This window comes from Electrona antarctica (genome assembly GCF_951216825.1).
Source record: "Electrona antarctica genome assembly, chromosome: 23".
NCBI lineage: Eukaryota > Metazoa > Chordata > Actinopteri > Myctophiformes > Myctophidae > Electrona > Electrona antarctica.
The window spans coordinates 8,885,105-8,911,308 of record NC_136804.1 but is presented as its reverse complement, the minus strand read 5'-3'; the positions used below and the strand labels follow the sequence as shown (position 1 = coordinate 8,911,308).

Sequence of the window (26,204 nt, the reverse complement as noted above, 5' to 3'; positions counted from 1 at the left end):
CTTCTAGCAGATCTACTAGGAGATCTCAACGCGCCGCGCTGCACGCGTTGATAGCTTGAAGAGCAGCTATTTTTGGGGTGCAACCCAGCACTCTTTAGCTAGTGGAGATGTGGTGTACGACATGGATTTCTAAACAAATTCGGGGAAAAAAGCAATTCTCCTGAATGCTGCCTTCCGGCATTGCATGGAAAGGAGTGGCATTTGCATTTCTTTCATCATAAGTAAATGCTGCATTCATGGTCTGGAAAGGGCAGTTGGTTTACAGATGGGTAAAAGAGCAGGGGCTGAAGCCCCCCCATCTATGTGTGCACGTCCCTGACTAGTAGCCTGCACTTTCACCTCAAAAGAATAACATTTCAAAATTTGAGACACAATTTGAAAAGGTTTGGCTGCCCCTCGATCGTTCCTTATACCTGAATAGTAACAGTAAGGACACCATTAGTGTGGTCGAATGTCTATCATCACCTTCACAATATCGTTTTTGTTCTCCATGCAGGCAACATTGTGTGGATTTTCGTTTCTTTTTTGTCTTTTTTTTTGTCCAGCTTTGTGTCTATGTGCGTACCACGTTTTGGCTGATTTGAGTGGCTGACCATGCACGGAATGTGTTTTAAGGTGATGTATGATGATAAGAGCGCCCCTCACTTCACACAAGTGTGATTTTCCCCCCTCCTTTGGATTTTGTTGTATAGGGGAAAAACATCACACTTGTGTGAAGTAAGCGGTGTGCACAGCTCACAAAGCTGTGCATATAAGGAGCACCGCTCAAAAACTGTGCAACTTGTATTACATTTTGTAACAGGCAGTGTTGTTTTTGTCGACTAATACTAAGACGAAAAATGTCCGTCGACTACCTTTTTTCACTGACGAAAACTAAATGGAAACTAAATGAAAACTAAGCTATGATGACTAAAACTAAGGCTGAAAATAGCAGATCTACAAGCTCACAATGTGTCGCAGCGCAACGCGTTGTGAGCTTGTAGATCGGCTATTTTCAGAAAGTGTAAAAACAGTCATTACGACGGCATCGAGGCCCACCAAAATACATTTTAGTCGACTAAATCAACTGTAGATTTAAGTCGACTAAAATCTTATGATATTTAGTCGACTAAAACTAGACTAACACTAAAACATTCCAGGTGACTAAAATGTGACTGAAACTAATAAACTATTCAAGATACTATGACTAAAACTAAAATCTAAATTTGCTGCCAAAAACAAACACTGGTAACAGGCTCTGGGCCTACAAACAAACTCAAATAGCTACAATTTAAGAAATGGGAGGACACCCACACAACCTGTGAGTCACACGCCAAAGGCACCAGATGTCATCCGGTCCCTCCCAAGAGCTTCCAAGTTTTACCAGAAAACAATTTACACATCAAACAATAAATAAAGTGTCTGTTACACTTTAGTTTTTGCTTTGTCTGATGTGTCTTGATGTGTGCTGATTTGTTTATAGAGCTGTCCTCTTGAATTGTAAGAACCATAATTCATATTGTTACGATGTTTTCTAAAGAAACTTGAACTTTAATCTGTTGCATGCACTCTGAGGACAAAGAACGACAGGCCCAACCCACTGTCCTCTACCACCTCACTGTGTGATAGGATGAGCTGTGTGTCCTGACTCCTGACCATAGACTGACTGACTGCTGTGTCTCAGGAGGACAGTAGAGATGTCCCTGTGCGGTCTGTGACAGTCAGAGACAGAGCCATCGCCTGCTGCTGCTACTCTGTCCAGTATTAGTAAGTCATCTTGATCTCCACTAGATGGCGCCATTTCTATATAAACGGATCACCTAGGATGCCTTTAATGACCATAATTACTACAACAGCATGTTATAATATACAGCACCTCTCTGAGCCCGGCCGAGACGCATAATTATATATATGAATTCCTGATGCTTTCACAAACCTGTCATGTTTAATTCCATAGTTATATTGGTGTTTAAAAAAAAATCACACCCGTTTGAAGTGAGGGGCGCTCATATTGATTAGGTGATGTAATGATGATGTAAAACAAACGGTGACAAAACAATCTCTTTATTGTTGGCGTTTTTAAAACAATCATTGAACTATTAACAAACATTCATTTCTGTCAATTGTCAATGGCGTTTTTAAAACAAACATTTAAAACAAACATAAACCTGTATAGGATGTAGCGCCCCTCAAAAATAATATGAGCTTGAAAACGCCATTGTAGCCTATGTGGCTACTACACTGTCCATTAATTTACACCACTGCATTTAGGCTATCACATTCTGCACGAGACGAGTTATATGATTCCTGAATATCGACATCTCTATAGCAACAGGCAGCCCATGGGTTCGACAGTAAGGTGGAAAAAATACATAACATTCTACACGTTTTCCACAGTGAAGAGTGAAGACTACAACACATCCAAATGTCACCATGCATATTGTAGGATAATCAAAATTAAATGTGAATATAGCCTACGTCTAAAATTCGTGCTTCCACCCTATTGTATAGGCTAATGTAAATAAATGGACATTTGGGACTGTCAGCTGTCTCAGGCTGTTGCTGGAATAACCTATAGGCTTAGTTTCATTTTTCATTTTGGGCGTTAATAGCCTACACAAATCGGTGTAAAAAAAAAGAAAAAGAAAAAGGCCTAGGCCTATATCATGCAAACTATAGGCCTATACTGACATTAATAACATTGCTTTTACTCTGAAAATGTGCTGACTATAGGCTAGCCTCTCGCTCTCTCTCTCTCTCTCTCTCTCTCTCTATATATATATATATATATATATATATATATATATATATATATATATATATATATATATATATATATATTATTTATTTATTTTTAAGCTGGTGTACAATTTTGACTTGACACAGTTTGAGCGCGCGCGCGTGTGTGCGTGTGTGTGTGTGTGTGTGTGTGTGTGTGTGTGTGTGTGTGAGAGAGAGAGAGAGAGAGAGAGACGGAGATTATATATTTACAGTCAGTCGCCCCGGTGGAAGCGTCATTGAAGAGCAGAGTGGAGTTGGGTTTGATTTAAGGGCATCGGAACACTAGGTTAGTTAGATCAACAGGTTGCAGTCTATATGACAATGAAACATTTCACTATAACTCTACATCAGATAAAACCCGCGTCTCTACAGTAGAGTGCTTTTATTTACTTACCTGGCTGCATGGCAGCGACACCAGTTGTGTAACGTAACCTATTCTTTCTGATGGATTTTCTTCACTGACGACTTCAACCTGCTAGACAACCAACACAAAGTAAGATGTTAAAATCGTATTTTATTTTGTTATTTCATGTATTTATTTTATTCTTGTATTCATGCGTAGATTATATGGTTTTCAAAAGTTTTTGACCCCCACAATGGTGTATGGCTATTTGGCTACGGACCCTCTATTCAAAAGTAGAAGATCTACAAGCTCATAGCGAGTGCTATGAGCTTATATAGCTGCTATTTTTGAATAGCCAAAACATAGGCTTATGTTTAAAGTGGTTAAAATATGATTGTGACGCTATATTAACACATTATTGCTAGGTACCTCCCCTTAAGGACCCCAGACCAGTGAGTGAGACCACACTTTGAGAACCACTGCTGTTGACTCTATGAATGATTGATGTAGAGGGCTTTAATGGTAAATATTTAGCTCCAAAACAATTTGAGTTTGAACAATAACCAGGAAAAGAGGTACCAAATCCAAATAATGGATAATCCATGTGCAAACATCCTTACATAGTGCTCTTTTTTTACAGGGTGACATTTTCAGTCAAAGAGACCAACCACATCAGACAAGAAACACAATGTAAAGGTTTTATGTTAAAAGTATGCTACAGAGATGGTGATGAATACGAAGATAATTAACACATTAACTGCCAGGTCTTAATTAATTAATTGATTATTCCACAATTTTTTCAGTGAATACCCTTATTTTGAAGGCCACTTAAGACGTGAACCGGATGTAAACAAATGTTGTGTTGAGTGACTGACGGACGATTCGTATATTCTTTCACCCGGAAAATAAATTTTGTAACCACGATCATCGGTTCTTCGAATGGGTCGTTGAAATATAGCTTGTTTTGACCAAAAAACGCAATCTGAGAAATCTTTTTAAATCTGATAACGTTGAGGTTATCAGATTCAGATCGGTTGAGGCAGGCGATACTTTCTTTTCCGGTTCATTTCCGGTTGTATCTGTCGCAACGTAGAACCATTCATTTTTTGGCCGAGAGCGCCATCTATCGTAAACCACTGAAACGACAACCCTGCTGACCCCGGCTGGGGCCCTCCATCAGCTGGCGAGCTACTAAGAGTAGCCTATACTGCCAACCGCAGCGATCTCTTGAACTGACACCTCCAGGGGCTTTCAGACAGCCGCCGTCACCTGCCACCAAGCTATGACAGCAGCTTATTAACCTGCTTCCAGACAAATAGAAAGGTATAGACGCCTCTTCCGTCTCTGGGGCGGGTGCTGTCAAGAGAGGGCAAGCTTCCGCGTTGGTGCCAAGGAACCAAAGAGATTCTAGAACAACAGACGAAACTCACGGAGGTTTTTGGAGCTCCACTAGGTGGCGGCAGCACGTTCTTTGTAGCATGTAAACATGCACGTGAACATGCAAGGCCGCTCGCTCACATGCATACATGCATGCGCACACATGCACCCTGTCCATATAACTATGGGCGCACTTCCTCCCTCAGTGCGAGACAGGTCGCTCCAATGAATTGCAGCGGTGAAGGAGGCGTCTAATTTCTATATCTATGTTTCCAAGGACCTCCAGACATCTACCTCATCCACATCCAGGTGGCTGGCCTTGACTCAACAGCTCTGGTCCTACAGCGATATTCATGCCATCCACCTCGCACTGGCATTGGAAAGGCGGGCACTACAGTGGTTCTCAAAGTGGGGTCCGTATGGTGGGGCTTCCAGGGGGTTCCCAGCAAAATGTGTGTTAATACAGCATCACAATCATTTTAACTGCTCCATCCATTTATGTGATATTATTCGCTATTCAAAAATAGCAGATCAATACGCTGCAAGCTTGTACATCTGCTTTCAGACATACTGTAACGTCATGTGGCAGACCAACCCGGTCTCCCCCAAATACAGTCCAAGTCCATGGACATGTATCAGCAAGCCCCCTGGTGGCTCAGGGGTAGAGTGGCTGGATCGTAACCGCAAGGTTGCCAGTTCGAACCCGCGCTCCCCCAGAGTTAGTGTCGAAGTGTCCTTGAGCAAGACACTGAACCCCTAATTGCTCCTGATGTGCTGGTTGGTGCCGTGCATGGTTTCCGCCGCCATCGGTGTATGAATGTGTGTGTGAATGGGTGAATGTAATGCACAATCTATGTAAAGCGCCTTGGATAAAGGCGCTATATAAATGCACCATTTACCCCCGTCACGTCATGTGCTCTAATGTTGTTTGTTTAGAGTACTTACCGGTATGTCATAAGTCGTCTGCCAGCCAAGTCTATGGACTTTAATGTTTGTTTAAGGCACTAAATTACACCTCTCACTTCACAGGAGTTGTAACAATAGGATTGTTTGGTTGTAGGTTTTTTACATTGTGATGATGACGTCCTATGGAACCTGAATAAAGTGTAAGCAGCTTGAATAATGCTTTAATCAGTGTGATTAATACATTAAGTGTGATCTCTTTTTAACACAAAACTTCTCTTCTGGAGGCCCCCGGCACCGAACATTTTCAGATGGGGTTCCGGCGTCCGCAGCCAAATTCACATCAACTTGACGTGTAAAAGTGTGAGAACCTCTGCGTTGCACTACAGACGTCAGACCTCTGCCGAAAGGAACAACTAATCTGCACCACCGGCGTTAGAATCACTCCAAAGCAGAGATCTGGGCGGTCTCCCTAAGAAGATGCCAGGAATGTAGTGTCTATCAGAACAGGCGGAGAAAAGGAGAGCTTGGGAACCGATGTTGTTTACACACAACTTAGTGGATTTGTGCGCAAACAGGGTGCCTGCAAACCCCTTTTCAACTAGCAAGGGTAAACCCCAGAACCTTCCATAACCTGAAACTGTCCAGAACTCGTGAAGTTCTGTCGTTTCCGTTTCCATTAATATCTAGAACCGGGAATGTAGCCTATACATCATTCAAAAAAAAGAAACATGAGGAAAGGAAAAGAAAGCAAAAATTGCTGATCTGCAAGCTCACGACACATTGCATTGCAACGTGTTGTTTGCAATTGTACTTAATGTGGCTTTATATGAAGATGAAGTTTGTAATTATAAACTTCTGCTGCTCCTGAGCGTGTGGTCTGTTTCTCTGCAGTCAGACACGGTAGCTTAGGCCTCGCAAAGCAACAGGTAGGGATTCACAGGAGTAGCTGCACTTCAGGTCACTTAAAAGAACAGAACCAATTCAACGTGCTACCAGCCGGGCTCTGAATGCACAGGTAAAACACAAGCTCACTATGGGTGGAGGAGTATATAGCCTAATGACACGATGGCCAGGAGACAGTGCAGCAGGTGTCTCCATTCTCCCCTCGCCAGCGATGTCGGAGGGCAACGAGGCGCGGAAGGGGCTGCTGTCGCTAGTCTGGCTTCCACAGTTCCACTCATGTGGCGAACCCGGTGACATGTGGCCGCGTCATTGCCCATGCCGTCATCGCCGATGTTAACTACAGAAGTGCACCACAGTGAGGGGAGCGCTCGCCAAGCCGTCTCTCCTGTAGTCTCAGTCGGGCGGGCCGAGCTGAAGAGCTATACTTAAAACTGTTTCTTGAAGGGTGTCTGCCAAGCCCTGGATGACTCTGGGGCTTCTCTTTCAGCCTGGTCTGAACCAGCTGACCCTTGCCATGACTCTGGCTTCTCTTTCGGCCAAAGGGCCGTGGCAGTTTAAGGTCATGCCCTTTGGCCTCTGAAACGCCACCGGCCACCTTTGATGGAGTGTGCGCGTGCACGCGCGTGTGTGTCCGTCCGTCCGTCCGTCCGTGTACAGCTAAGCTCCAGCACCGTTGGTCTGGTCGATGCCAAACTGTGCACACACACTCCCTGGATGCCAATTCCGAACCTCTGCCCCAAATCTTCCAGAACGGCCTGTTATATAGCGCCACCACAAGCCCAATTTTTCTTTAAACAAAAATGCCCCCTTTGCACTGCATTTTTCACTTCCTTTTATATTGCAGGAGGTTAACATTGTAAAAAACATATTTGATTCACTCAAATGATTGTGCTGCTGTATTAATGGAATCCCCCCCAAGTACCCCTGGGTGTCCCTGGACCCCACTTTGAGAACCACTGCTGTATAGAGCGTCGCAGTCCCGCCCTCTCGTGAGACCCGGAAAAGAAATGCCCGTTCATTTTCCTCATAGACTTTTCAGAAAGTATTTATTTAAAGACGTTTACGCCGCGGACAAAGCCAAGCATGACAATAAACACAATGTTTTGGGCCAAACAAAGAATTAGAAAGTAGAAAAAAACGGCAGGTTACAACACTTTTTTTGTTGTTTTTCTTCTTTGTAATTATTTGTTTGGTCCAAAATATTGTGTTTGTTGTCATGATTTGTCACGACTCGAGCTGGCTTCGTACGACGCTTAAAAGGTCTTTAAATAAATACTTTATGAAATGTCTATGAGGAAAATGCATTGGGATTTATTTCCTGGGCCTGGCATCGCCATGAAAGGGGGCGGGACTGCGGCGCTCTATAGGCAATGGTGGTGTGGATTTTAGGATTTTAGCCCCGATGCAAGCTTCATATCAACATAGGTTGTAATTGGTCATTTTACTTATTGCAAGCTATGAAGATGTAGTTTGTAATTTTAGTTAACGCGGCTTTATGTGAAGATGTCGTTTGTACTGAAGTGCAACTTTATATTATAAATAATATAAATTATTAAAGGACCACTTCACCACTTTTCAACTTCTCTTCCTATAATTCGTCCTCACTAATGTTCATGATAAAATATTTTTTGTCTCATAGGAGGGCTGTGGTCAATTCAGAAACCCGTCCACCAGTGACATCATCAATGGGGAATCCAAGCAATTTTTTTTTGAAAAGTTGCAATGCAAAAATGGAAGCCATCGTTCTCACGATAATACAAATCTAAATCTATTTTAAAACAAATCTTGTTTAAAAAAATCTGCCTAACGATGATGTCACTGGTGGACGGGTTTCTAAACTGCCCACAGCCCTCCAATGAGACACAGACGGAGTAGAAAAAAATGGTGGTGTTTTATCCTGAACATTAGTGAGGATAAATTATAAGAAGAGATGTTGAAAAGTGGTGAAGTGGTCCTTTAAGATGATGTTTGTTATTGTAAACATTGGCTGTTGCTGAGCATTTGGTCTGTATTTCTCTCCGGTCAAACATGGTATAAGTTAGGCCTCGTTCGTACGAATCGTATAACGTCATGCAAAGCAGTCAGGGATTCATGGAAATTATAGTAAAAATAGGATAGCCGCGAAAAATACAGAGGACATGACTTCGGTGTCCTCAGTGGTCGCTACGGACATGGATGGTAGGTTCTTCCAGGAATACAGGGCTCGATGATAGATAGAATGTGCCAATCCCTCTCAAGAACATGTCGTCTTTTTTTTTTGTCTACTTTTTTATACTGCATGGGTCCATTCCTATTCCCACCTCTACAATGCTCTACAAGATCTACAAGCTCACGACGCCTTGTTGTGAGCTTGTATGTAGATCATCTATTTTCGGCACAGAGGTTTGTTGGTGTGGAGGGGAAACAGTTTAACCCATTCAGGCCTGACGTCGAAATTTAAAAAAAAAAGTTTTCTAAATCATGACAATTTTCGGAATGATTTGAGGCACATTTTAACGATTTTTCAAAAATAGCAGACCTACAAGTTCATAGCGCGCCACTCGGTGGCGCGCTATGAGCTTGTAGATCTGCTATTTTTCAATAGCTAAATTATAACATAATGTTTAAAACACCAAAAGGGGTTCCCGCCCAAAATTGGTTAATGGTTAATGTGGTTAAACGCTAACGTGACATGGATGCGTTCCAGGTCTCAATGGATTAAGGCCTGTGGTTTGTCTGAAAATGTAAATACATCCAACATTTTAATAACAAATATAATAGATAGATAGATAGATAGAAAAGAAGATTAACAATATATTCTTCATGTTTTTCAGGGGGCAGTCATTATGACATTCTCTCTGGTCATCCTTCCTGTGTTGCTGTTCATCTCTGGATGCTGTGGCTTAGATTTCCATTACCACGACAGCCTGCAGACAGAGCGCTACCTACTGGACATCAACACCACCTTCCCTGATATCACGCACCTCTACAGCATAGGACAGTCAGTACAAGGTACGCACGCACGCACGCACGCACGGAAGACTGAAACAGAGGACTTTAATGGGTTCATCAAACAACAAATAGTGGGAAATGCTACATATTGTGAATTGTAATTGTATTATTTTGCTCAAAATGACATACTGGTATTTTGTTTTACAAACATAACCATGCTTGGAACCATTAAATGATTCCTGGAAAATTAAATGATATAGAACTTGAAGGTTGTTTTTGCATCTACCATACAGGCATACAGCATGTGTGTCTGACAGAATGACAGCAGGAGGAGTTAAGAAGCTCTAATCTGTAATCCAGGACTGTTTAATCTGCCTAATCTGTCACTACTAGTCACACACACCCATACATACATATATAACACACACACAAGCTAATCAAAGTTAAGATGGGATGCCAGCTGGCTTGTATGCAGCCTTGTGTGCGTGCGTGCGTGCGTGCACGCGTCTCTAATGATACTCATTGTCTTGTGTCTCTAGGTAGAGAGCTGTGGGTCATGGCTGTGGGTTCAAATCCCAGACAACACACAGAGGGAATTCCCGAGTTCAAATACGTTGCTAACATGCATGGAAATGAGGTGTGAAAACGCACACACGCACGCACGCACGCACGCACGCACGCACGCACGCACGCACGCACGCACGCACGCACGCACGCACGCACGCACGCACGCACGCACGCACGCACGCACGCACGCACGCACGCACGCACGCACCCATGCACGCACGCACCTGGACGCCCTGGGCAGTGCCCTGCATGGACAGCGTGTGCACACAGTACAGACAGGCAGGGGCGGGTCTTTATATGCAACCCTATTGGGGTTTTGAATGACGCGTTACCGCTGCTACTAATGAAAGGTCTGTACCATTCTGGTCAAACAGAGTCAGGGTGCTGCTATTGTGCATGTTGGCTCACTGGAAACTCTGCTACACCAGTGGGTCTCAAAGTGTCCTTGACTGGATGTGTAACTAGAGTTGTACCATTCTTTTCAGACAGAGTACGAGTACAAGTAGGCCTTACTTATTTTTTGTACTCGCCGATACCGAGTACCGATACGAGTACTTTATTTTTGTTGAGTAATCACTTATTTGAGCCCCTTTTTCTCATAGATGCAGACTGATCTCCGATCTACACTTGTCAGTTGTCATTTATGCTTGTAGATCAGCTGTTTCTGGCGATTTGCTGGAGTGTTGGGTCAGACTTCCTCCCGTTGCATTCGTTCAGCCTAGTGTCAATTGGATGTTTTGGTACTCGGGTCAAAGTATCGGGGCCGGTTCCGAGTACCGAGTATGAGTACTTGAGGGTGGTATCGGCCCGAGTAACCGATACCAGTATCGGTATCGGAACCCCTCTATGTGTAACTCTGAGATGTGTACACTCCCAGAGTTATGGGGGTCCTTGAAATTAAAACGTTTGAGAACCACTGCACACTAAATGGAACAGAGCCTTAATCATAGTAGTAGTACAATCTGTATAACAACTGTGAAGGAAGTAGGGAAGTGGCCCGGAAGTAGGAAGAGTATAAGGGCCGATTCATACTCCTATTTTAGAGCCTAATAAAAGTCGGTTCGGCTCTGTAGAGCCTACAATGTGACGTCATTTGAGGTTCGGGGGGGCAGGTACCGTCCTAAAGTCGGCTCTTCGGTGCTGCTGAAAATTTCTGTCGAGCCGAAATCATTTCGGCACTACAGCGCCGAAACAGCGGTAAAATAGGAGTATATGAATCGGCCCTAATGCTGTGTGCACATAATATTAAAACTCTGTGTAGAGGGAGTAACAAAAAGTGTGTCTATAGCAGAAAATGAAAAATGGCGGTCAATCTAGTGAGGCAGATATAGGGAGTTTGTGTCATGGCCCATGATCCAAGGGAATCCAGGGAGAAAATCCAGGGTGGAGTAGCTTTATTGGCCGACTGACTGAGTGCACTAAAGATTAGGGGCTGATTTGGAGAATGGTTTGCGAGATCACAGATATATAGTACAGAGCTGAGTTGTGAGAAGAGAAGGGCTTAATGAATAACAAACCTCCTGAGAGAAACGTAGAAGGGTGGGAACTCTGGAGGCGTGTGTGTGTGTGTGTGTGTGTGTGTGTGGGGGGGGGGGGGGGGGGGGGGGGAGAATGAAAGGAAAGCCAGAGGCGGTACTAGTTTTAGCACGCTGCTGTTTCCATTCTTGTGTATATATGTTGACTATGTGTGTGTGTGTGTGTGTGGTGTGTGTGCGTGCATGTGTGTGTAGTTTGTCGGCAGGGTGTTACTCCTGCAGCTGATCGACCACCTGGTCCAGGGTCACCGCGACAACGACCCTGGGTTGTCACGGTTACTGAACAGTGCCAGGATTCACATCATGCCCTCCATGAACCCAGATGGCTTTGAGGCCTCGGACACACACTGTGTGTACAGCCAGGGCAGGTACGCGCACGCACACGCACGCACGCACGCACGCACGCACGCACGCACGCACGCACGCACGCACGCACACACAGTTTATGGAGTTTTTTGGCACTTTTTGCCCATTTTCAACCAATCTTTTTCTTCTAAGTGCTCCTCACTATAATGCTCATTATTGTACCATTTTTGTCTAACCCCATGTGTGTCTCAGAGTTCAGAAACCCCCCTGCCAGTGACAACATCGATGGGGAATCCAAGCTAATAGAAACTGGAAATGTAGCATGCTATAATGTAAGCCATTGTTCTCACGTTAACTCACCCGTCGCCAATTGCGCCTTTTGGCGCCTTTTTTAATATCAATTGATTACGGTGATCAACTGCGTCCAGTATGCCCTCATAACACTCGGTCTGTTGAAAAAAATAAATAAATAAACGGAAATGGAAATTTCGCTGTCTATGGGGACGCAGCTTTTTGAACGCTAATATCTCAGATTGTTTTGATTGCGGGTTTCTGAAGTGTCCACAGCCCCCCTAGGAGTAGCCTCGGTCCCAGCCTTACTCATCTGCGAAGAGAAAAGCCTGGTCACAACCTAAGGCAGAGATGCTATCGGCGGAAGTGTCAGGCCGGAACATCCGTCAGATGTATTTCCCCCGGAACAATATATTTTCGACCAATCACAACACTTGTTTCATTCACGCAGATTTGTAAAGCATCAACGTCATTTCCTTGACCGGTAGTTCCGCCAAAATCCTGCAACTTCCGCCCAAAAAAATTATAGCGTCTACAGTGTGCTGTAGGTCTTGCCCAGCGTGCCCTATGAGGCACAGTAGAAAAAGGGGCAGGCCCGTCTAGAGTTTTCAATGTACCAGGTGGGCCTGTTGAGAACTTACCGGCCATCATTTTATAAGGAGCATGTCTTGAGTGTACAGGGCTTGATGAGGCCAGATCAACATATGGAATGTCAGAACAGGTCAGCTCCATACAGTATCGCATTCTCTTGAGTGTACAGGGTTTGATGAGGGCCCAGGTAGGGCCAGGCTTTGATTTTTGGGCCTGTTGTTGAGAACTCTAGTTTTCGCTGGCTGCCGGGTGCGGCTGTATACTAATAACTTTGGGGCAGGCCCGTCTAGAGTTTGAATGGACAGGTGGGCCTGTTGAGAAATCTAGTTTTCCCCGGCTGCCGGGCGCGGCTGCACTAATAACTTTGGGGCAGGTCCGTCTACTGTAGGCCTACTTGTAAAGACATCACAATCATCTCCAAGATCTTACTGTTTAACAACCTAGTAAAGCATTCCTCTTGTAACCAATGTGTATAATTTCACCGCTTCACTAGTTTTTAACCCATTCAGAACGGGAACCCCTTTTGGTGTTTTAAGCATTATGTTATACTTTAGCTATTGAGAAATAGCAGATCTACAAGCTCATAGCCCGGCACTCGGTGCCGCGCTATGAGCTTGTAGATCTGCTATTTTTGAATAATCGTGAAAATGTGCCTCAAATCTTTGAATATATATTGTTACAGAGTGAATGTGTTTAACTCAAATCTTTGCTTGTGGGGGGTCCCTGGAACAACATATTTTTACATGAAAAAGGTTGAGCACCACTGACATAGAAACAGAAAACTGTTTTTCTTAGAATCGGCCTCAGGTCTAAATGGGTTGGTCGAACTTGTGACACGGTAAGCCTCACTGAGTCGGTGCCAGTGAAATACTACTTATTAGGCGGACGGAACGTGACAACAGAGAACGATGTCTCTTATTCACAAAGTCCTGTTTGTGTACAGTATGTGTGCGCCTGTGTATGTGTCTGGACATGTTGTGTGAAGTGATGTAAGGATGTTTTGACGTGACCAACACCACTTACTCGCACACACGCACCCACGCACGCACGCACGCACGCTCGCACGCACACACACACACACACACACACACACACACACACACACACACACACACACACACACACACACACACACACACACACACACACACAGACAGACAGAAAGAGAGCTGTTATTTCATGGTCTGCTGCTTCATCAGATAGTTTTTTTATCATTGGAAAATAAATGCTACTTATTCTCTCGTCTTGAGTGTACAGGGTTTGATGAGGCCAGATCAACATATGGAATGTCAGAACAGGTCAGCTCCATACAGTATATGGAGATCTAAGGGTGGTAGCGGGGACATTCTCTTGAGTGTACAGGGTTTGATGAGGGCCCAGGTTGGGCCGGGTCTTAATTTCCGGGCCTGTTGAGAACTCTAGTTTTCGCCGGCTGCCGGGTGTGGCTGCACTAATAACTTTGGGGCAGGCCCGTCTAGAGTTTGAATGGACAGGTATAAGTCAAAAGGGAGACATCGAAGAGGAAGGATGGATGGGGAAGGATCAGTTTGACACACTGACGGGAAATGCAAGATTCCATAGTAGTGTGTGTACAGTATGAGTGTGCCTGTGTATGTGTCGGTACATGTTGTGTGAAGTGATATAAGGATGTTTTGACGTGGCCAACACCACTTACTCACACACACACACGCACACACACGCACACACACGCCATCAATATTATTGGCACGCACGCACGCACGCACGCACGCACGCACGCACGCACGCACGCACACACGCACACACACACACACACACACACACACACACACACACACACACACACACACACACACACACACACACACACACACACACACACACACACACACACACACACACACACACACAGAGAGCTGTTATTTCATGGTCTGCTGCTTCATCAGATAGTTTTTTATCATTGGAAAAGAAATGCTACTTATTCTCTCGCGGTCTCTGTCAAGGTTCAGGGTGTTTTACACATGGCACAACACAGCTGTAAAGCACCACTGCAGACAGTGGCATTTTTGTATTTCAAGGTTCCTAAAGATAGTCAATTGAGCCATTCAGGACAGGAACCCCTTTTGTTGTTTTAAGCATTATGTTATACTTTAGAATAGATCTTTAAAAATAGCAGATCTACAATCTCATAGAGTGGCACTGATTGCCGCACTACGAGCTTGCAGATCTGCTATTTTTGAAAAATCGTGAAAAGGTGGAGCAAATCTTTGAATATATATTCTTTCACAGCAGAGGTTTTTAACTAAAATCTTTGCTTCTGGGGGCGCCTTGAACAACATATTTTCAGATGGGGGTCGGCGGCCAATTACATATCATTTTTGGGGTCCTTTACATGAAATAGTTGCGCTAATAACTTTAAGGCGGGGCCCGTCTAGAGTTTGAATGGACAGGTATCAGTCCAAAGGGAGAGCATCGAAGAGGAAGGATGGATGGGGATGGATCAACATATGGAATGTCAGCTCCATATATGCAGAAAAAAAAACAAAAAAACGTAGTTTGCTTCCCCGAATCTGCCGGCTGGAATTGCTGGATAGAGAAAACGATGATGACCGTAGCTTCTTTTTAATTACCTTGATAGGAGGTGCTGCTGATGCCAATCAGCACCACCTGGGCTCAAGTCAAGGATCTGGTTGCAGTCCTAGATCTGGACTGTAATCACTGAACAGCTTTCTCACATGCTATACGTATTCCTCAGTGTGGAAGGTGCAGGTTGATAAAGTTTATCACACAAAGATTTGGCGGCCCCTGTGCATCTCTGAGGACCCTATAGGCCTAGGGGGTCCCGGACCCCCTGTTGAAGACCCTGCTGTGGTAGGGTAACATCCAAGGCAGGAAACCAACCAAATGGAACCACCAGGGGAGCCAATTTGTATTTCTTGAAACGCATTTGGAATGCAGACAACTCTAAACTCATGCCATTTATTATTCAGTGACAGGATGTTCCCTAGAATAACTTGGACGAGGAAGCCGCCTTTCCCCTCACAGCTTTGTGTTTCCTTAACCTGATCATTTCCATGTCTCTTCGTAGCCCCGTTGGCAGCGCCATGCATGATCAGGTTTTGATGAATTGAACATGGTGGACCCTATTGGAAACAAGTGTAATGCTTAATTGGGTCGTCCACTCACAGTTAACAGCCTTTGTATTGAGTTTGTGCTTGAAATGTACTGTAATTCTGCAAACTGTTAATACTTTTTTCAATCAATCAATCAGGTAAAGTTGCAGGCAATCTTATCTTATCTAAAGATAGTTTGTGTGATAGCCGTTGATTCCTCTGCCCCCTCCCCTCTTTCCATCTCTCCCTCTCTCTCTCTCTCTCTCTCTCTCTCTCTCTCTCTCTCCCCCCCCCCCCCATCTGTTTCTCTCTCTCTCAGGTTTAATCACAACGGTGTGGACCTGAACAGGAACTTTCCGGGTTTCTTCGCCGGTCACAGACTGCGCCGACAGGGTGGGGAGGGAAGAGAACTGGAGGTATAGAGGCTATCACATGACACGTGGTGTGTGTGTGTGTGTGTGTGTGTGTGTGTGTGTGTGTGTGTGTGTGTGTGTGTGTGTGTGTGTGTGTGTGTGTGTGTGTGTGTGTGTGTGTGTGTGTGTGTGTGTGTGTGTGTGTGTGTGTGTGTGTGTGTGTGTGTGAGTGAGAGAGACAATCTCATCTGATAACATGTCTCTCCCCCCCAACCTCATGACTCACACCTCATAACAACCCCTGTGTGTGTGTGTGTGTGTGTGTGTGTCAATCTCATCTGATAACATGTCTCTCTCCCCCAACCTCATGACTCACACCTCATAACAACCCCTCCCCTTATCTCCTCATACCAATCACTGAGGTATATGTCGTTGTTGTCGGGCAGAAACCTCTTATCTCCATATTCTAACTTTTTGTGTTTTTCCGGACATTAACGGCACGCCCTACGACGTGATCACACTACACTACAGCGTCACGAGCTTGTAGATCTGCTACTTTAGCTACTTTGGAATTTGAATCCTGAAAAGTAGCAGTTTTGGACATATGGGGCAGTATTATGTGTGTCTTAAGTACCAGGTCTTATTACTTAACTTAAGACCTGGAGGCGTGATCAATGCCATTTGGCTATTCTGAGTGGCCAAACAGCCTTGGCCACGCCTCCAGGTCTTAAGTTAAGTAATAAGACCTGGTACTTAAGACACGCATAATACTGCCCATGATGTTTCTGCCACCCGGCAGAGACAATATGTGTACTGTACCATGCCATATCTTTATAGATCTGCCATTTTCAACAAAAAAAGTGGAATATTTGGACGATTTCTTTTTTTGAAACGTTTTTCAAATGGAGGTTAGCTAGGACAAATACACATTTATGTGGGGGTCCATAAAATTAAAATATTTGAGAAGCACTGGTTTAAATAACAATTAAAAAATGTGGAAGCAAGCCCAAATAAGCAATAAGCAAATACACTATAGGAACAAGACCCCCCCCCCCCACAAGACCCCCCCCCACTCTGTGTGATGGTGTTGTATCTTTGAAGGTCCAGGCAATGATGGGCTGGCTGAACACGGAAAGTTTCGTTCTTTCAGCGAACCTCCACGGTGGAGCGCTAGTCGTTAGCTACCCCTATGACAACAGTAATGGAGGTATGCACGTGCACACACACACACACACACACACACACACACACACACACACACACACACACACACACACACACACACACACACACACACACACACACACACACACGCACACTGCAATCTTACGTTGTCATGGTAGCTAATACATGGACCAACACACACATCAGGACTATTGATCGACATGACTCATTCAGGGCTTCTGGAATTTAGTTGAGTAATTTCACTTTAAAACACTTACCATCTGTTCTGGCTTCCCTCCTTTAGTGTGCACCCCAGACCGTTTTCAAGTTGCTTGATTCAATATTCAGCTCACTTTTAAGCTCATCCAACTTCATAACACACTTTCCTGCGTCTGCTGACTGATATTGTCCTTCTAATGCGTGAGGCATTTCTCTTTTTGCATGCATCTTTATTAATTTATAATGCATCGTGTTACTTCATGCGTATAATACAGAAGTCATCAGCTCACTCTGCCGATTGTTTACAAACAGCCAGTGTCGATTTTGACAGCACATTTCTATTTTAGTTTAGGTCATAGTCTCTTCGACTATACTAATACTGGATCTCTTGTCCACTAGTCCCTTCCTAACATTTTTGTCTAGTTTTTAATTTGTTGACGGAATTGTCAATGTATTTAGTTTTAGTCATCATAGCATTAGTTTTCATTTAGTTTCCATTGCCTTTCTAAACGCGTCATAGCTTGCGCTCTCTGCAGGGCGAACACTTTAAATAGGCCTTCATTAGATCTCTGCTTGTCATGCTGCTACACGCTGCTTCTGTTGCTTCAAGCCAGTGTTGATTTGGTCGACTAAAATTATGACAAACTAGAAAAAAAACCTAATAAAAACTAAGCTATAAGACTACAACTAAGACTAAATATATTGACAATTTCGTCAACAAATAAAAAAACTAGACTAAAATGTTAGGGAGGGACTAAAAGACAAGACATTATGATTTTATGCGATCTACTATTTTCAGAGTGCAACCAAGTGTAAAATCAGGCATAAATAAATGAAGGGCACCTCACAAATGAGATTAGGACAATTACAAACCGCCACGATTGAGAGCGGACGGATACATTTCTATTTTCAGTGGTGGAAAGTAACTAAGTACATTTATTTAAGTAGCCTACACATTTGAGGTATTTGTAGGCTACTTTACTTGAGTATGTCAAATTTTCAGTACTTTTACTTCTACTCCACTACATTTCAGAGTCAAATATTGTACTTTAAGGCCTCACTCAGACCTTTACAACAGATTGCTGTATGCTTGCTGTATACAAAGGGTGTGACACAGCTTGCCCCAATGCATTTCCAATGGGAGTCGCAGTCGAAACACAGCCGAAAGCCATACAACAGCTTGTAGTCCAAAATGTAGTCCTCAAACCATGTGACTTCCATTGGAAATGCATTGGGGCGGCCATGACACTCACAGCATTCATACAACAAGCATGCAGCAATGCTGCAAAGGTCTGAGTGAGGCCTTACTCCACTACAATTATTTGACAATATTAGTTACTAGTTACTTTGTAGATTTTGATTATTACCACTTCAGCACTATATACATTTCGGCCATTTGAAAATTGCTGATCTACAAGCTCACAATGCGTTGCGATGCAACGCATTGTGAGCTTGTAGATCGGCTATTTTCAAAATATTTTGTACTCATTTTTAACTTGTGAAATGGGACATGCTACAATATGAGTACTTTTACTTTAAGTACATTTTGATACCGATACTTTTGTACTTTTTGAGTACATTTTGAATACGGGTAAGTACAACATTTGAGTACTTTTCCCACCACTGTCCCCGTGCAGGTGTTGAGTTGGTGGGCAGGGCCAGCGTTACCCCTGACAACGACGTGTTTGTTTACCTGGCCAAGGTGTTCTCCTACAGCCATGCCAGCATGCACCGGGGCAACCGTTGCCGTGACAACTTGGCATTCCCCGACGGCATCACCAACGGTTACCAGTGGTACCCTCTGTCAGGTTGGTGTCGTCGCTATGACAACTGTGACCGAGTGAGATGGCGTTGGCATGGTCAATGGTTGGAATAAAGTACTCTTCTTTCAGTACTTTTTATTTTTTTTAAGTAAAAGTATCGTATAACTTGAGCACCTCAATTTAATAATTACATTTTATTATTATTTTCACTCGCAATGGCCACTCCGGGGCTCCGTAGTCATAAGTTGTTATGCATGATTATAAATAATTATGTATAACGAGTGGTATGAAGCTTTGAAGTGCTGTAAGTGAATTATAATATTGACACATTTTTCAAAAGTGTTAAAAAACACTTCTGACTAAACCTCCTAACTCCATTCAGACGAAAATAAATAAATAAATAAATCTCCACATTAATGTCAAAAACCTATACTCCACTTAAGCTGTATCTGGGGGGGGGGGGGTTGTGCTAACAGGGGCGGGTGGAGGTGCGCGCGCTCAAATACGGAGCATGTCAAACAAAGCACTGCGCACACACACAGTGGCCTCTCCAATATGGCACAGTGTATGTATCATCTATATGGCAAAGCGCTGATTATCAAAACATAAAACTATAATAGTAAATACTAAACAGTGTGTGCGTCGCACACAATATAGAAGACATAGGTCTATATAGCCAGCAGCAGTTTGGCACATCATCAGAATAGAGCACCGAAGTCCTGACGTCACTGCCCTCTACTACCAGTAGAGGGCAGTGAGCGCAAAGGTTCCTGTATGTTTTTATAAGCATTGTACTCTCCATAGGGGGATTTTAGATCGCCTCATATAAGAACTGTGTTTGAAAAATAAACCGATCACCCCGGCCTTTTCACTCATATGGATATGAAGCATCGACTGAAGGTGGAAATGTACAAATATACCCAAAGAGTAACAAAATAAGCGTTAGAAACGAGCCAAACAACCCAGAGACTACATTTCCGGGTAGGCTGCTTCTGCCCGCAGCCCGTCGCACAACAGAAACTGAACGTTAATTACGTTTATTTTTATTTTTATTTTATTGATATATAATGTATCGTGGTTAGTACGAGTCGAGTCACCACCAGCTGAGCTTACGTCAACGAGGAATCTCAGGAACGCAATATGTTGACAGCTGGGCGTGACGTATATGCTCAGCGACATTGCATTCATATGTAGTTTCAAGGCTTTTGCGGTCACATTAATTCCATTTTCTCTAGAAACTGGCTGTATGAAATATGAATGGACATCATTAACGACGCACAGCCACTCCCCTGACAGAAACGCAGAGGTGGTCGGTTTATTTTTCAAACACAGTTCTTATATGAAGCGACCTAAAATCGCCGTTTGGGGATCTCAAGGCAAATAAACAAATACATGAACCTGGAGATTGACGACCTCTACTGAAAGTGACGTCAGACTTCGGAGCTCTATACAATCTGCATTACCTTCCACGTGAACCTTCTCCTTCTCCTCCTCCTCCTCCTCCTCCTCCTCCTCCTCCAACTCGATAACGTTACGTTCTCATGTTAGTTTGTTACTTATTTTCTGAGCCATGCAAATAAACAACAACCCGCACTGACCGGAGACGGAGAGGTTCATATGATGTGCCCAGCGCGTAAAGCTAAACCAGAAACCGGACAGTCATTGCGTCAGCACGGATGTAGCCTCGGAAAGCCAGACGTTTTATTTCCAGCATGGTGAGGGGGATTGGAGCAGGGTAAATATATATGAAGTTTTGCCCAAGGTCTTGTGTTTATATTCCTTTTGGCTTACATATGCTTACATATGTTATTGTCGCAACAACAACACGTTGGTCTGAGAGAGGGGGCCTTCCTGAGCGAGGGGGCTTCTAACGGCGTCGCTTACTCGCTTCCCCTCTGTCAGTGAAGGAGGAGGAAGCGACGCGCAGCCGTCGGGAACCCCCCCAAGCCGACTGACCCCCCCCCTCCAACCGACCGAGGGAAAATCAACTGCTACAGAAACTGTCGGACGACCAAAAACACTAGCGGGGATTCCTGTGTTGCGTTATATTTTTCGACAGAAGCAACAGCTGTAGCCTACCTATAGTCTGTCTCGTACCGGGCCCTGCAAGCTTCGGGCCCTGGCGCGTAAGCTCCGCCTAGTTCCATTGTTAATCGCACACATACCGTAGAGCAAAAAATATGATTTTTTTTAAACTTTTGACTTCTCCTAATCTGAGTCGATTTGTGTTAATGAAATCGATATATCGATAAATCTTTTTTGTGAATGCCCTATACTGTACTGTACTGTACTGTACTGTACTGTACTGTACTGTACTGTACTGTACTGTACGGCATCATAATGTACGGCATCGTACTGTACTGTAACAGTAGTTTACTGTACCGTACCGTGCTGGACTGGACTGTGTGTGTGTGTGTGTGTGTGTGTGTGTGTGTGTGTGTGTGTGTGTGTGTGTGTGTGTGTGTGTGTGTGTGTGTGTGTGTGTGTGTGTGTGTGTGTGTGTGTGTGTGTGTGTGTGTGTGTGTGTGTGTGTGTGTGTGTGTGTGTGTGTGTGTGTGTGTGCCACATTTCATGCTTGTATCACCAAGTGAAAGATCGTTCCTATTACTGCTGTACTAAAAGTGATGATAAAAGTGCACACATTCAAGTAGTCGATGTATGTTTTTTACATTTTTTAATTTCCTGAAAAGTTAAAGATGGAGTGCCGTGAATTTTTTCCCCACCCTAAAACATGATCATCAGATATTATTGTTATATAAGGAGGAAGATTTTTTTTCAAAAAAGGGAAGACATCATTGCACAATGGGTCTAATGAAGTACTGTCACCTCATAAGCTCATGAAAAACTGGAGAAAATGTAAAAATCACAGCACTCCATCTTTAATATTTTGGAGATAGCAGGCGGCAGCAGAGATATAATAGATATATATTAGATTACTGTAATACTGCTTATATATGTTTATATATTTTGCAGGTGGAATGCAGGACTATAACTACATTTGGGCCCAGTGTTTGGAGTTGACCCTTGAACTGTCCTGCTGTAAATATCCACCAGCCAATGAGCTTCCAGCTCTGTGGAAGGAGAACAAACAGGCACTGCTGGATTATATTAAACAAGTTCACCTAGGTTAGTGTCTGTCTGTCTGTCTGTCTGTCTGTCTGTCTGTCTGTCTGTCTGTCTGTCTGTCTGTCTGTCCACCTTTGTTGTTAATCAAAGTTCTGGAAAGGGTCTGAAACCCTAGAGCAACACTGGATCACTCATTAATAGTCAATGGTTAGCATAATGTTAGCTGATAGTGACACCCCCTTTGTGTGTGTGTGTGCGTGTGTGTGTGTGTGTGTGCGGGGGGCGGGTGTCCAGACTTTGGCACTGACTTTTGCAGGGGTGTAATGAAGTGTGAGCACACATGCACGCACGCACGCACGCACGCACGCACGCACGCACGCACGCACACACACACACACACACACACACACACACACACACACACTCACAGAATAGCATTAATGCCCATGCTTGTCTCTGTGTGTATGTGTTTTGTCCGACGTACTAACAGTCCGACAGGCATTAGTCGACACACTACTCAAAACCCAAACCCAAACCCTAAACCTAACCACACAGGAAGCCACGGGTTAGTTTTAACCTGACACGCAGGTTGGGAACCACGGTGAGTTTTAACCGGCCACGGGTTAGTTGTTACCGGCCACACCGTGTGTTACCGTGTGTCTGTGTGTGCGTGCATGTCCATGCATGTGTCTGTGTATGATGGACATATGACCATTCTGTGTCTCTTTTCCTATCTAGGAGTCAAGGGTCGTGTGTTGTCATGGTCAGGTCTTCCTTTAGAGGGCGCTGTTGTCGAGGTTCTGGGCAGAAACAACCTGTTTCCATTTAAAACTGACAGAAGAGGAGAATATTACAGATTACTTCTACCAGGAAGCTACACGTTCAGGGTAACACACAAACACACACACGCAAGCAAGCACAAGCAAGCACGCACGCATGCATGCACGCACGCACATACAAATGGCTTTTCATAAAAAAAAAAAAAGAAAACCTGCGTCACACAAAAGCATCAAAAGAAGCAGATCCACAAACTCACGATACGTTTCAAGCTTGTAGATCTGCTACTTTTGCTAATTTATTTTGTTTAATTCTGGAAAGTAACTATTTTGGTGTTTCCACCCGACAGAATTTACCTTTCTGGTTAACACTTAAACTCTTTCTATGCTAAGTACGACATTTCTCGTACTTTCCCTCTACACCCGTTGTATGCTAAGTATGAGATATCTTGTACATAAAGCTTTATATCAAATATGAAACTGTTTATCACTTTTAACTCTGGCCCGGTTACTAGGCAACGCCTTGCTTATATACTTATATACTTATATGCTTATATTACCCCCAGCACCAGGGTACGTGTGCGCGCGTCCCATAGGGTCCCATTCAAAGTATAGGAGCTTCTTTGGATGTTATCTCTGAAACATGTGGCGCTGTCCACGGTGATCATCATCCATCCGAGGTTCCGATGTGATTTGTGATTTTGTATCACATCGCACCTGACATATTAACGTTTCTGGTGAAAGGTAAACATTGTGAGCTACTGTTAACATTAGCCGCTATACGGCGGTCTCCAAGCCGGGAAACCGGAAATGAAAGTACCCAAATATGGGGAAATAGCCCCGGCAAGGCTTACCTACCCTCTGTTGCCACCTAGTGTCAGATAAAGATTAATAATACATAATCACATAATAAATTCCACAGACGGACCTAGCCACTTTCAACCTGGCTTCCCTATTTCACGAAGGTCATCAAATATTGCAAAAATTGCCGATCGATAAGCTCAGAGTTTTTGACACTGTCATACAACAAAGTGTGAAATGGTATAAAATGGATTCATGAAAAAAAAAAGAAAACGTACAGATATGAAACACGGAGATACAAGACAGCGGCGATATATATATTAAAGTGTGTCTTATTTCCCAATTTCTCAACGTTGGGTCCCTTATCGGTCTAGCGCGGCACTCGGTGCCGCGCTATGAGCGCTATGAGCTTGTAGATCTTCTATTTCTTTTAATCGTGAAAATGTGGCGCACATCTTTGAATATAATATTCTTTCACAGGGAACGTTTTTAACTCAAATATTTGGTTCTGGGGGGGTCCCTGGAACAACATATTTTGAGATGGGGGTCCGCGGCCAAATACAGATAATTCTGCGGGTCCTTGACATGAAAAAGGTTCAGCACCACTGACATAGGGTTTTTCAGAAAACTGTCATGATTTAGAAGGCATTTGTAGAAGGCATTTGTCTAAATGGGTTAAACAAACACAGAGGATTTTACAGTGTAGATTGGTAGATTGGCAGGTAGTAAAATAAATAATAATAATTGTTATAATAATAATAATAAAATAAGTGTACCCTTCAGATGAAAAAGGTTGAGAGTCACTGTTGTGTTTGATTGACAGGTGTCATATCCTGGACATGACGTTCTGAGAGAGACACTGTCCGTCCCCTACGGCCCTGACGACTACTCGGCACTCGTCCATCACTTCCGCTTGCGGGAGGCCACCGGCGTGGCAGCAAGCCACGCCCCCTCGTCTGGCCTAAGCCCCACCCCACTCCCTTGGACACCCGCGAATGGGCGGGGGGCCGTGTCTATACCCCGCCTACTCTGGGTTGTGGGGGTTTGGTTTGGGGCGGGGCTAATTTAAATCTTCGCCAAGGACGCTAAACGTGCCAAATACCTCGGAAGACAAATATGTAACGAGACAAAAATACTGTGTGCATTATATACATTATATACATATGTATCCTTCGGAGAACGACACTGTCCGTCCCACAGCAGTCTGGGGGCACGCATGCACTTTCAGGGGGGAAAGGGAGGAGCCTCGCCTGTCACGCGGAGCCAGCGGAGCCTCCCCATTGGTTAATCAATCTGTCTGTCTCTGTTCTGCCCTTGCCCGCCGACACTCTGCGGCAATAGAAGTATATGACATTTTGAAGACGATCGTACAGCATATCACACACAAAACTCTGGTATATCACAGACTTCAGCACCTGTGTTTAAATATACAGTTTGTTATCAAACAGAGATGTTCTCGCTTGCTTGACTATAAGCCCCGGCCCCTCTGCACTCTGATTGGTTGGGGAAATAACTACATGGAAAATCCCAGGAAGGTTGGCTCCTTTGTTTAAGCGTATAGCTAAGGCATGGGCCAAGCTCTGCTGAACAAGGTTGAAAATGAGACCCAGACTATACTGTACTGTTATGGAATGTGTTTAGGACAGCAGGCTACTGGACATGGCCTACTGCAGTATATGTCTTATTGCAGTGTTTTTCTTTTGTATACCGCAATACCGGTATATATATTTTTATTTTCCATGTTCTTGCTCTATTTGCACAACAAACGAGCCAAATTATGTTTTTCTTCTTGCAAATCCAATTATGTAAGATGTGTTATCTTTGTAATGTATTTTTTATGAGCGGATTCTCTGCACAATGATAACGTTTCTATAAACATTTGAATGTACCTCTGACAGAGACACTGTTGTTGATTAATGATGAAGGAATTACACCAACCCTTCATAGCCCATCAAGATAGACTGCTCTGGGCTTGCGTCCCTGTAGTAGAGTGTAGACAGTTGATTTATCCCAGGTCCCAGCTGTGAAAACTGCAAAGACGCACTTCCATTGAATAATAATTAAATTCACACGGCAAATTCATAATTTACGCTCGCCTTCAGCGATGCCTTCAAATTTGAATAACAATAACTAGCAGACCGACAATATTTCTGAGAGAGTGGGCTCCAAGGAAGAGTGGTCACCTGACGGCCATTTGGTCCAAAATGTAAAAAAAAAGAAGAACAAAATATCTTCTACCTTTAAATGCACCATGCACGTCTCTATGTGCGTACGTCTGTAATGCACTTAACTCGAGAACCATTCGCCCCACCGACTTCAAATCCGACGCATGCGTTCCACACCCCCACAGGGAGTGCAGTGCCCGGTGTTGAGTCCGTCGGACCCACGGTTGTCCGGAACCACCACAAAAAGCCTCTGCCCGGCCTGGACAGGGCCCCTGCCTAGTGTCCATATATGGAG

At 44.0% G+C, this 26,204-nt stretch overlaps 1 protein-coding gene across 1 annotated transcript; it reads left to right on the top strand.

Annotated features, from left to right (window-relative positions):
- Nucleotides 1-1,619: 1,619 nt before the first annotated feature.
- Nucleotides 1,620-25,509, top strand: cpm (carboxypeptidase M). The gene is made up of 10 exons (XM_079494858.1): nt 1,620-1,746; nt 9,103-9,280; nt 9,760-9,857; nt 11,518-11,690; nt 15,922-16,018; nt 17,057-17,162; nt 18,976-19,146; nt 22,075-22,227; nt 22,906-23,054; nt 24,568-25,509. Exons 2-10 carry the CDS (start codon nt 9,115-9,117, stop codon nt 24,811-24,813), a joined length of 1,359 nt encoding a protein of 452 aa, XP_079350984.1. The 5' UTR covers nt 1,620-1,746; nt 9,103-9,114; the 3' UTR covers nt 24,814-25,509.
- Nucleotides 25,510-26,204: the final 695 nt, after the last annotated feature.

Coding starts and splice junctions, on each gene's coding strand:
- cpm (XM_079494858.1), top strand. CDS start 9,115: ATGACATTCTCTCTGGTCATCCTTCCTGTGTTGCTGTTCATCTCTGGA. Junction 17,163..18,975: donor CTATGACAACAGTAATGGAG/GTATGCACGTGC, acceptor GTCCCCGTGCAG/GTGTTGAGTTGGTGGGCAGG. Junction 22,228..22,905: donor TATTAAACAAGTTCACCTAG/GTTAGTGTCTGT, acceptor TTTCCTATCTAG/GAGTCAAGGGTCGTGTGTTG.